The sequence below is a fragment of the Aspergillus saccharolyticus genome (genome assembly GCF_003184585.1).
Source record: "Aspergillus saccharolyticus JOP 1030-1 unplaced genomic scaffold BP01scaffold_4, whole genome shotgun sequence".
NCBI classification, from domain to species: Eukaryota; Fungi; Ascomycota; class Eurotiomycetes; order Eurotiales; family Aspergillaceae; genus Aspergillus; species Aspergillus saccharolyticus.
In genome coordinates, this window is record NW_020290614.1 from 254,663 (window position 1) to 266,456 (window position 11,794).

The 11,794-nt window shown below is 48.5% G+C and overlaps 2 protein-coding genes across 2 annotated transcripts; both read left to right on the top strand.

Annotated features, from left to right (window-relative positions):
* Nucleotides 1-6,883: 6,883 nt before the first annotated feature.
* Nucleotides 6,884-7,275, top strand: BP01DRAFT_389021 (uncharacterized protein; the record flags this gene model as incomplete). The annotated part of the gene is made up of 2 exons (XM_025577883.1): nt 6,884-7,098; nt 7,156-7,275. Exons 1-2 carry the CDS (start codon nt 7,006-7,008, stop codon nt 7,273-7,275), a joined length of 213 nt encoding a protein of 70 aa, XP_025434378.1. The 5' UTR covers nt 6,884-7,005.
* Nucleotides 7,276-10,119: 2,844 nt separating this feature from the next.
* BP01DRAFT_289473 (putative adenosine deaminase) lies at nt 10,120-11,774 on the top strand (the record flags this gene model as incomplete). The annotated part of the gene is made up of 5 exons (XM_025571579.1): nt 10,120-10,176; nt 10,351-10,496; nt 10,636-10,962; nt 11,053-11,422; nt 11,580-11,774. 5 exons carry the CDS (start codon nt 10,120-10,122, stop codon nt 11,772-11,774), a joined length of 1,095 nt encoding a protein of 364 aa, XP_025434379.1.
* Between the last annotated feature and the right edge of the window lie 20 nt (nt 11,775-11,794).

An 11,794-nucleotide genomic window follows, 5' to 3' on the forward strand; every position in this document is an offset into this window, starting at 1 on the left:
GAGTGTAGCAGAGGACCTGCAGCGAAAGAGCGCCAGGATGTGAGTAAGAGTGGATGATCATGCGACGGAGGAAACCGTGCCAGCGTTGTCCTTCGTTAGGGAAATTTGCAATGCACTTGCGCAAGTCGGGGACGAGGATGAATGGTTGTAGAAGGGTTTAGAGGGGGGAAGGGGGGTGGCTTGGTGATGGTTGGTGTGGTGGTGGTTTGTGGTGGGGGTAAAGATGGAATAAGATTGTTGAGTGGGAATCAACTTTCGCCCTCTTATGAATCTCCCATCCACGCGAAATGCGGCGTCGTACAGACAAGGGAGAACTTTTCGGGGGGAAGGATTTTGGAAGGTCGAATTCGAAGAACCCGCTGGATGTTTCAATTGAAAGAAAGCTGGAGTGGGTACTTTCTGACGTACTGTGTTTCTGGTAATTTTGTACTGTCACACTTTCTGATACGTTCAAGGTTGTGTATGAAGGCTGTCCACCAGTGACAGGCCGCGAATGTTTTCACAAGGTGTGTAATCCACGATTGGGAAAAAAAAAATGGTTTCCAGAAAAACAAGGAAGAAAGTGGAGGAGGAGTTGAGCGAGTCACTTTTTTTCCTCATGAACTGGTCTTAGCCTAGTTCGTACTGTATAATCTGCGGGAAACTAGTCCCAGTCACATCAATCAGCAAGGTCTGAAAAATACACCGCTTAGGCCTCTTGAAACGCGGTGAAACTGACATGCAATGATGATATAAGATCAGGATAATGATGATGGATGGATGTTTGGTGGACAGACAAGAGTGATGATAGCAGAGGCGTTTTTCTGGTGCGGTAGCGGTGGTTGCCTGAGGGCTAGACCTTTGCTTTGGTTTTCTCTGGTTCTTCCCAAACTTATATCGAAGTAAGTCAAAATGCCTTTGAATTGACAGATTAAGCCAGGCAAAGGGGAAAGGGAGATTTGTATGCCCTAAATACTAAAGAGTAAAACTAGGGAAGGGGTGACCTCGATTTCAGGTATGCTGATAGTCTAAACCAAACGGGCCGATATTGCTGGGTACTTACTGGGTACCTTTTGCTAACTCAGGTTGGGGGAGGGGTGAATGAGCTGTTCACTCCATGATACATACATACATAAGGACAGCAGCCCAAGGAACAATATTCAGACATGATCATGAGATCATCCGAGGCCATCTGTGCTCCCCCTTTCACTTATCTCCTTTTATTCCTGCCCTATCAGGCCCCCTATCGTTCTCCTGTCACGATCGAACTCTGATATGCGGAGAAAAGCTAAGTGATGTTTCTTTTGCTTCACTCATCGTGAGGTGTACAGTACATAATTCCTCTTAGCCTATAATCGTCAAACAGAAGCATTTTATTGCCTTATCCTGGTTCATGACTATGTACTGGTTTTCGTCTCCCTTCCGGGGTTTTCCATGACTTGTTTCCCATTCAGGAAGATCTGCCTGGGCAGTGAGCAGGCCTGATGAAATGAGCGATCATTCCTCCATGGGAATCATTGTCAGTCCTACGCATCGATGCTGACAGGAAGGTTGGTTTCACATTTTTCAACCCCAACATTTGCTGTATTCTGGAAGAAAGGGGGAAGCTGCTAGAGGGAACATCAATTGCTATGGAGCTAAAGTGGACACGGCTATTGTCTTGGGAGTTGGGACTGGGAATGAACCTCCACAGAAAATCGATACGCGACGGAGTTGGTCCCCACCTGTCTTGCACTACGCCCCTACGAGAGTCTACAATCGCAACGGCTGCTATTTATTTTTGAGGAGACGGAAGCATGCCTTACCGTCGATCCACATGCGCTATTACATCTCTAGGAAGCATGCCGTAGTAGTCTACAAGCTAGTATTCACATTTGATTTTGATACAGGTCTTATTTCATCATCTCTTTAATCTGATTTTCTCCTTTCCTCAAGGCACCGACACAGCGGTCCCTCTGGGGGAATTATGTGGAGCCTGCTTCTTTGTCCCTCATTCTGCCAAGCGAACGGCGAACCTTGACCCTATTATTACGAAGTCCTACAGGTCTTACAGTATCCCTGTCGACTTGAGGTCGCTGGCTGATGCTGCATGCGGTGAATGTGCGAAGCTCTTCATTCATAGACTATTGCTTCCTAGCCGGCGAATAGGCTGCTTCTCCGACTTTCGGAAATTTGTCACCTGACACATGTAGCAGGCAGGCTATGAATTCAATAATTCCGTCTTGTTTCAGTATTTGACCCATCGCCTGAAGATCGAACGGTCTTCCAGGCCCTTTGTTTACTATCCGAACGCAATCTAGGAGTCATAGCCTGATAGGAATTTAGGAAGGAGGAAAGAGGGGGGATGATTATTCTTAGAGGGAAGTTGAAAGGCGCCAAAGATTACGGCCAGTGCCGCTTCATCCCTACTGGACATCATTGTGGGGTTGCCAATCCCTGAATTCGCAAATTATGTATCGGGCGCAGGAATGTTTTGAAACAGTGGTCATTTATTGGTATTGTGAGCGGGAAAGGACTGGGTGTATATGTATGTACAACTCATGCACTGGCAACTGAGTAATCCACGGATGCAGCGGGAGGGCGGGGAATCCATTGAGTCATCATCACCCATCCACGACCACACAGCCCTAGGGTGAACGCGGGGAGAGGGAATGTGGGCTATGTTGAGCAGTACACCTATAGTAATCTTACACGCATTTGGAAGGAATGCTGGGGCTGGAAGATGGAGAGGCTGGAGCAGTGGCAGTGTCACCACCAACTCTGGGCGGTGCAGCAAGGAGATAGGAGGCTACAGAGTGGAAAGGAAAGATGATACCCCTGTTGAGGTGTTGAACCTTGTCTCAGTGGCCTTAATATTACCTCCAAGCAATAATCAAAACCAGAATGACTGACTGCTATTAAATATATGAACCAATACTTTGATGTCCTCATCATGTAACGCTCACTTGATTAATCCTTATTTGTCCTAGATAAGGTCAATGTGATGATCACCAATTGTACAGAGTCAACACCTAAACATTCGCGGCCTGTTACTTCGATCTTGAAACTTCGCTAGGCCATCCAGCCCTCCAAGTCACTTTCACAACGCCGATGTCGAACTTTGCATGCATGTGCTGTACTGTACAACTCAAACCCCTGGGTGGAACAGTGCGGCTTGATGTGCAAAGTACTCCGTACTGTATCTGCTGATGGTACGGAGACTCAATGGCTTACTGTACCTGGTGGATTTTTTTGGGAAGACACATACTCCCCAATGGAAAGAAGAGAGCGCAAGACAAGCTTATTACGGGAAACATCATGTTTGAGAATAGCGGTCAGACGTGAGCCCGTAGATAGCGGTACTGAGTCGGCTCCGACTACCAGTACGTACAGTATGCCATGCCCCTTCAGGGGAGCGTCTTCGCCCAATGCACCCAAAAAAGTAAGGCTATATACATCATCCCGTGGATATTTCATGAGTTCTGCTGTAGGCGTGCCGTCTCAGGTTGGAGTTGTAGTACTAGAAACGAAGACAGACACGAAACTCGGGACGCTGCTCTGCGCTGAACGAGGGCCTCGGCTTTCTACTCTGTACGATTCATAATTATGATTGCCATGTCTGCTCGAAATTACCAGAAGTAGGATACAATATTTTACTGCCCTGCAGGCGGGCCTCTCCTCTTGTCGTAGTCGGAAAATGTGTGGAAGAAGCCCTTGATTAATCTATGCAGTAATTGCGGGGTGATCGACTGGACTTTCTTCAGGTCGCCCGCGGAGTAGAAACGCTAAAAAGTCCCTCACCAGTTTGTATGTGGGAATTGCATGTTTACTCCGCCTCAAGAAACAGCATTGATGATTTCAATATCTAGACTCCTCGTCTCCTTCTTACCGTATGACTATAAGCTAATATCGCAACCATGCGCCGCCCTAACACACTAGATGATGGGAGCCTACAAAATGAGCCTCGAGGTATAGTACGATGTAAACGTCGGGCCGACCATGTCATTGGCTTCACAGATAGGAATGATAAGTTAGTTACGTGCGTGTCCACCTTGCGGCTATAGCGGGAGGCTGGGGTTTCTCCAGCGATCCCCATAACTTATCTCAATGGCTGCTATTAGATCAAACCTTCTTGTCGAACCTCAGCCCTGCTCTGAAGCAAGGAACGGCATATGCCTTTGTAGAGAGGTTGAATTGGTATGCATAAACAGATATGCTCATGATAAGCTAGTGCGAACCAATCTATGATTTCGACTTGGTTTGCATAGCCTCTGAAGGCGGCGGCACGGCAGAGATGCACTTCAGCATGGACATGATCAGCAGAAGTCACCCGTAGGTATGCTAATCTCCACATCGAGGGGGATGATCAACGTGGAATAGAAGAAGTTATCGTGTTTAGGTTGTCGCCGTCTTGCGTGCGTCAATGACATCTGACCGCTCCCGTTCCCTTGGTTTTTTTTTTCTTGACCTACCAACCGCGTCCAGGGAACAGGCCACTGCCCCGGTTCAAACGAAAATCTGGAATACGGCGACGCGAATTGGCCTTATCTATCTCGCTGATCAGCCACGACAGGGAGGAAAAGAGGAGGTGCTGCAGGTGGGCAGGCTTACGAGCAGCATTCGACCGCGCTCTGACGTGCCACGATAGTCGGTAGACAAGGTTTGGCAGCTGTGAACCCCCGTGACCATTTTCCACTCGCTTTCGCTTTCGATCCAGGAGACCCACGTCTTACACAGTAGATCTTTGCTTCCGTTCCACCGTCCTTGCGGTAGAAGCCATGCTAGGCAATCGCATTTTCTTTCAAGGAGGGCTGCATGGTGCACACTCTGTTTTAGTTTCTACATTAGTTCCGTACTATGGAAGTACTACTAGAAGTAGGCACACGTGTCGAGGTTATGTAGTTACTATTGTAAGAATATGATGCGTTCTTACAATTTGCGATATTTCCATTGGTAATATCACTAATCCTGAACTGGTCGACATGTTTAGGCCGCGCTCGCTCCTACATACAGTACAGGGTTCACTTTCTGGGGAGGGGGCTCTGCTCAGGCTATCCCATCATCCATCGTGGGGGTTCTGGCCCCCAAACGGCGGTGACCCACTCTTGACAGGCTTCCAAATGTTCCATTGGGGGCCTTCGATCGCGGCCTTCTTTCAGCCGTGATCTTGCACCCGCGGGCCCCTTACTACGATCATTCAAGTGCATGGATTGTCGACAAGATCTATTTCTCTTCGTCACTAATTACTTCGACGAGTTTCTCACCGTGTTCGTTATCAATTGATGATCTGATCTGATTTTATTCCATGAGTATCTAATTTGTTACACATCAGTTGCCCTCATTCTAACGACTGTTTCTCCCAATACATTAATGTAGTGGTACTGTAGTAATCAAGTATTTGGCTTGCGTCTAAATGCTTTCACCAAAAGCTCCCATGGATAACCAACATGCGCTCAATCGTAGTCAGCATCAAAGCATCCGTGCATAGGGATTTTCTGTATATTCCCCTCCCACACCCACAATGACTGAGCTACAGCTTGTGATTAGTGACTCTGGTAGCATGTCTAGGGGCACAATAGAATAGATATGCCCAAAGTAATGGCTGATCTACTCTATTTTTCACCCAGTTGACAAGCGAGATCTTACACACAGAACGAGTGGTTGATCTTCCATGGACATGGGCATGACATCATGCAGTCAGGTTGTGGTGCATAACCTGGTTCTGTCACTCCTCTCATAGAGCCTGAAGGTGAGTATCGATGAAGAAAAGCATGCCTGCTTAGAACCCAGGCAAGAATTCGGAGAGACCTTAGTTTTTCCAACTCTTAAATATTTACACTTGATCCTCTTGCAGAAGGGAAGCTTATCTCTAGTCTTTGACCCGAAGTCTAGACATCACCACGAACTTTATGAAACAGTACATCTGTAACAGTACTGTACTTTAACCGGTTCCGACCGAGTAACCTACCGTCAAACAGCAGCATAACCATACAGTTCAGCGAACGAGAAGGCTTCCAGTGGATCTTAATCTTACTTTCCGTAATTCGTCTATGATGCCACTCTACGGAGTACCTTCTTTGTCCCCCGCTGGCTCGGTTCTCCTTTGTAAAGCTGTAGAGAAAATCGGGAACAGGTATGACGTCCACGAACAACTGTAATCAAGGAGATATGTAGATCATGATGAGTTAAAATTGCTCGCATATCAAGTTAGTCGGATATTGAAAACTAGTAAGAAGCCCAATCGCGCCCTTCACCTCAAGATGCTTGGGTATGCTGATCAAGAAGGAAAGGGAATCGAACTATCTGTGAGCGAGAAAACCCTCCATGCAGTTAGTTCAGTGCCCGCCAAGCGTCGTTTCCCAACTGGATGGAACGTTGCGCCTCCTGGACTCTGGCCCTTTCCTTTCGTCATTCTGGTATTATCCTTGTACTGTATCCGACTTACCACAGGCCCTCAACTTTGAAAATTACGATATCACTGTTTTCTGTCTTCTCGTTACACAGCATCTTTATTCACGTCAGTCTTGGTTTGACTTTGGCGATAGGAGCATTTGCCGTACCTTAATTTGCTCTCCCATAGTCAAGGATCCCTCCGCTGCTCTAGGCTATACATATAGTTACGATAGACATTGCTCTTAGGGGTCGTTCGATCGATCGACTGGAATCGTCGTCGCACTGTAGAATGTGACGGTATCATGGAGGTCTGAAAGTCAACGAACGCTCCTACTTGATATAGTATGAAATAGGAGCAGTGTCGATAATTCCAGAGATGACCCTTGAGCACTCAAACGACAACTATAAGCACGCATGCACTGTACCCTGTATTGCGCGCGGGCCTCGGGCAAAAGCAGCAGCCAGGACTCAGCTGGGCCTCGTTCCGCCGAATCCTTCGATGCGTCTTCGATGCTTCAACCTTCTTCCATCCTTGCCATCCCTGATCGCGCAGAGCATGCTAAGCTACGTTGGGGGAGGGGGGTCACTCAGCGAGTATCTTCCTAGTCCTGAATACAAGAAGACCGTCTTGGAGCTCGATAAACCGGCGAGAGAATGTGTTGTGGCTTGCTGATAGTCTTAAGTCTCACCATGCAGCAAGCAAACATCCTCACTCCCTTCTTTCCTCAATGCATGTCGGAGTACGAGGTTCGAGCTTTGAGGTTCGCCATCCAGCCTCGACTAACGCAACTCCTTGTCGTTCAGCTTGACCAGGTCATCCAAGCTGACTACCCCCGCTGGCTAACCACCCCTTTGAATGAGCAGACAGACTTCGCTACCACAATCTCCTCGGTGGTTATAACTCCACGATCGATCGCGAATTAGGAACCGTGACACTATCAGGTTGCGGGCTCAATCTAAGGGAGGCCCGCCCTGAGACAACATTGACTTGGCGCGGCCTTTTCTTTTCTGTTTTTCCTTCCCGTTCAGATGAATATATGCTGACTGGGTTTATGGTCGGCTACGATTGCTGGCGATAACCTTGGCCTCGAGTCTCGACGACTACGTACCACATAACGTTACATACCCGGGACCGCACAGGGCTGGCCAATCGCGGTGGCAATTCGTTGCTGCGGAGTCCACTACCGTGTCTTCCTATCCAGACTACTGTGATACACACAGTATGACACAAAAGTCCCTTACAATGACAGAAGTTTGCCCATGCCATAATGGCTTTCCGAAAGCCCAGTTATGCTCTTCACGCCAGCCAATGCAGCCAATGAACACACTAAGTGCATACATAGCGCCAACCTTCCTTTTATGCTTGCCGAATTCCGACAGTACGACCATAAGGCGGTTGGAGATGTCACAAATCTATGAGGGCCTCCATTTCCCTGAATTATTCCTGGTCTCAAGTGCAGGGGTGGGACACTCGTCAGAACTGATTTTTGTTCTAAGGGCCCAGGAATTTACCAATCCCTCGGAATATGACATGCTTGTGGTTGACGGAATGAACACAGTCGCCGATCCGAATACGAATGACGTTGTCCCTTGTGTATTGACATCCATCCTCTCTGGAGTAGCACGCTAGCCGCCCGAAACACCTTGTGCCATCAGGGCCTAAGGGGCCTTCATCTCGGGTACGACCTAGTCTATCTCAGCCACAGATGGGATTCCACCTGTTTCCACATCTCACTCTTGATCTTGAATTTGAGGGGAAACCTGAGTCCACTGACATCGTCTGCTTCAATCTTGACCCAATTCGATCCCTGGCTAAAACCAACGCAGGGCTTTCCGGGTGCAAGCCCACAAATGACGATGTATTTTGTTTCTCGAATCCTTCGAGAACAAGGCCGCCTTACGATACTGGATATCGTGGACGAGAGTGTGGAAATCTACTGTGGGTCTGCGGTAGCATACGGCGCATGACCGTTTCGTTGATTACCCCCGATTCAACCACATTAATTACTGGGTGGCCGGGTTGCGTATCTACTATCTAGCGAAAAGCCTGTGAACGTGTAGGAGCCCTACGTGGGACGGTTTCAAGCCAGTGATGCCTTGCTGTTACTCCACGAGCAGCGGCAAGTAAGACGACGTGCGGCCATACTGACCGGTCTTTAATCAGATTCGGCCCTGGTTCGCGCTGTACTACTGCAAAGCATACGGGAAGTGCTAACCGGTTTGGCCTTTCCCTGGTGCTCCCGGCCTCCAGTGCGTTAATAGCCTTCAATGATCATGTTGAAAAGAATAGCTAGTTCTCGACACGTGTCATGCTTCCCTTGAGTTACAGGCGTTATCCGGTTTGTTGTGACTCTGACCTTCTGCATGCGGTTCATCTACTTTCTGATTTTATAAACCACAAGCATAGCGTTATTTGCTAACTAATCCATTGCTCCGGGTTCGATATGACGCTTGGCCACATTGAGGAAGTCGAGTTATCCGGGCTACCGAGAACTGGTATTTCCATCCTGATGACACCGATTATCACGCAATCTCCGTGCTGTCATTAATTCTCATATGAAACTCCTTCTTCTTGCTTGTAGATGCTCGGCAATCGAACTCTTTGGCTAGCCTTCACTCTAATCCATCATTTGAGTGTGGACCAGCCGTCCCGGTTAAGCGGCCGCACATCTATTTGAAACGAGGCTTTGAGTGAAATGCGTTTCCGATCCTTTTTATTATCGCTAGACTGACTCGGGTGGGATACTTGATAATGAGCTAGGTCGAACAGAGTATGAGGAGTGGTATGACCTGATACGTCTGTGCAAAGCCGTCGAAACTCTGTACATCCACAAAGCCAGGTCTATGGATATAGACCATTCACTGATCAACACGTGTGGCGTGGGCAATTCCAGGGACACTGACCTCCTGGTGGTGGTAAGAATTCGGGGGAAATGTCGACGAACAGAAGACAATAATGCCGCAGTAAGATTTTGGACAATACGTAAAAGAACGTGTATACTTCCTTGGCTTGGTCACTTACCTACGTGGATATGGTAGATCGGTTGAGAAAACACTGTCGCCTTGAGAGTCCATAAGCGAGCAGGTCCACCGGGGGCACATGTTCTGTAGATTATTTTCGTTGGGTTCTCCATACCATCCAAGGCTCATTGTCTGCATAAAGCAGCCGCATACCATGCTGTTCAAGGCGCCTTCAGCCGCTTCTCTGAGAGCGCCAATGATAAGCACTAGTCACAGCATGTCATGGCAGCGATGATTTTACCATGTTAATCAAATGTACGGAAAGTTGGGCGTCTCTGTCGCCGAGTGGTTTACCCACTGAGTCTCGACGTTTGAGGCTGGCGTATCATCTGATGCTTGGAAGATAGATCCCTACGAAGAAGATCCGAGACTCCATTGAGTATTGCTAGCTCGTTGACATTGACGGTGTTTGGTCTGGTCAACCTTTACGCAATACGCTGCGTACATTTAATATACAGCAACTGGAACCATACGCATAGAAGCACTGTTGAGGTATGAAGTAGTTTGCTTCGAGAGACTTTCAGGCGATGGCCTTAAGATTGTCTAACTAAATTGTTGTGGAGGAATAGAGTCGTAAACTGAGTCACCTGCTCTTGGTTTTTTTGCTCTCCGCCTCCGCACCACTTTCCCCCGCACACCATTCTCGACCGAGTAGAGACTCACTAATTTACTATCTCAACTTCTCTATTATCTCTTATGGGACCCAGATCAACCTATCATCACATCAGTACCGTTCCATAGTTGAGTATGGATCTTTCCAAGCCCGTTGACCGTGCCTTTACCCGAGCCCTTCCCAAAGTTGAGGTATGTAGAGAGAGAAAGGGAGAGACAGAGCCATCCCCTGAATCAGTCGATCTCATTGACCCCCCGCACCTTTCGTCTACTACATTTCAGAGCCCCATACATGCATCACAATGCGAGAAACTGATGATACAAGGGGAGAGCAGAAGAAAGGAGCTAACTGAGCAAGTGCCCCAGCTCCACGCCCACCTGAGCGGCAGCATAAGCCGACAATGTCTCCACGAGATCTGGCAACGAAAGAAAGCCCAAGAACCAGAGACCTTCACCATTGAAGATCCCCTCGTTGTGATGCCACCGGGGAAAGTGGATTATTCTCTGCACACGTTGGTTTTAACCCCCTTCCCCTCTTTCTGCTTTTCTGGTTATACTAGCAAAACTGGAGAGACTATTATTGTGTTTTGTTGCTTGTTCAATCTTTTGTTAACACATAAGAGAGGGCGAGTGGAGATGGGGTTAAGGTAGATTTTTCACAACCTTCTCCACCATGATCTACCACCTCCTCACCACCCTCACGGACATCCGGTATGCCACGTACTCGACGCTAACCGATTTCGCCGCGGATGGAGTCACGTACTTGGAGCTACGCACTATCCCGCGGGCGTCGCCGGGACATCAGAATTTCACGCGAGAAGAGTATCTAATTACGGTGCTGGAGACGATTGCCGAGTTTGATCGCCGTCAGAGGGGATCACCCCTTGAAACACAAATGACTACTAACCTTATCCTTGCGATCGATCGTGGGGGTATGACCGCTCAGGAGGCGATGGAAGTTGTCGAGTTGGCAATCAAGTATCACGATCTTCATCATCTTCATTCTTCAGGGACCCGGGTTCGACCTCAGGGCGAGGGAAGTGCTGCTGCTGAGGTAGTCGGCAACAGCAACCGCAGGAAATGCGTGGTCGTCGGCGTCGACATATGCGGCAATCCGACCAAAGGCGACATCAGTATCTATGGACCGGCAATTCAGAAAGCAAAGGACGCCGGCTTGGGCGTGACGTTGCATTTTGCGGAGGCCCAGCAGCAGCCGCAGGCAGACGAGCTGATGACGCTCCTAGACTTCGAGCCGGATCGCCTGGGCCATGTGATCCACGTGCCAGGCCAGGTTAAAGAGAAGATTAAAAAGAGGCGGTTGGCGTTGGAGCTGTGTTTGTCGTGTAATGTGCATGCCGGCATGGTGAATGGGGGCTTTGCGGAGCATCATTTTGGGGAGTGGTGGGGAGAGAAGGATGGGGCTGTGGTTGTGCTTTGTGTGAGTGTCTCCTTTCGGGTGTATTCTCTCTCTCTCCATATGGTTGTGTCATACAGTTGTGTTGTAAAAAAGGGGGGAGTGGAGCAGTGCCCAAATTTTACTTTGGCGGGATGATCTTGGCTATGCTTGGGCTGACTGACTCGCTGACGTTTCATAGACCGACGATGTTGGGTTCTTCTGTAGCCCTGTGTCTAACGAGTATCTCCTCGCCGCGGAGCATTTTCATCTCAGTCGGGCTGATATGTTGAGTCTCTGCAGGAAATCATACCGCGTGATCTTTGGGGACTCGAGAGAGAAGGAGCGCCTGGACCGGCTTCTAGATGACTTTGAGGCGAACAACTACAAGCGATAATACATAGAAGAGAGAGTCAC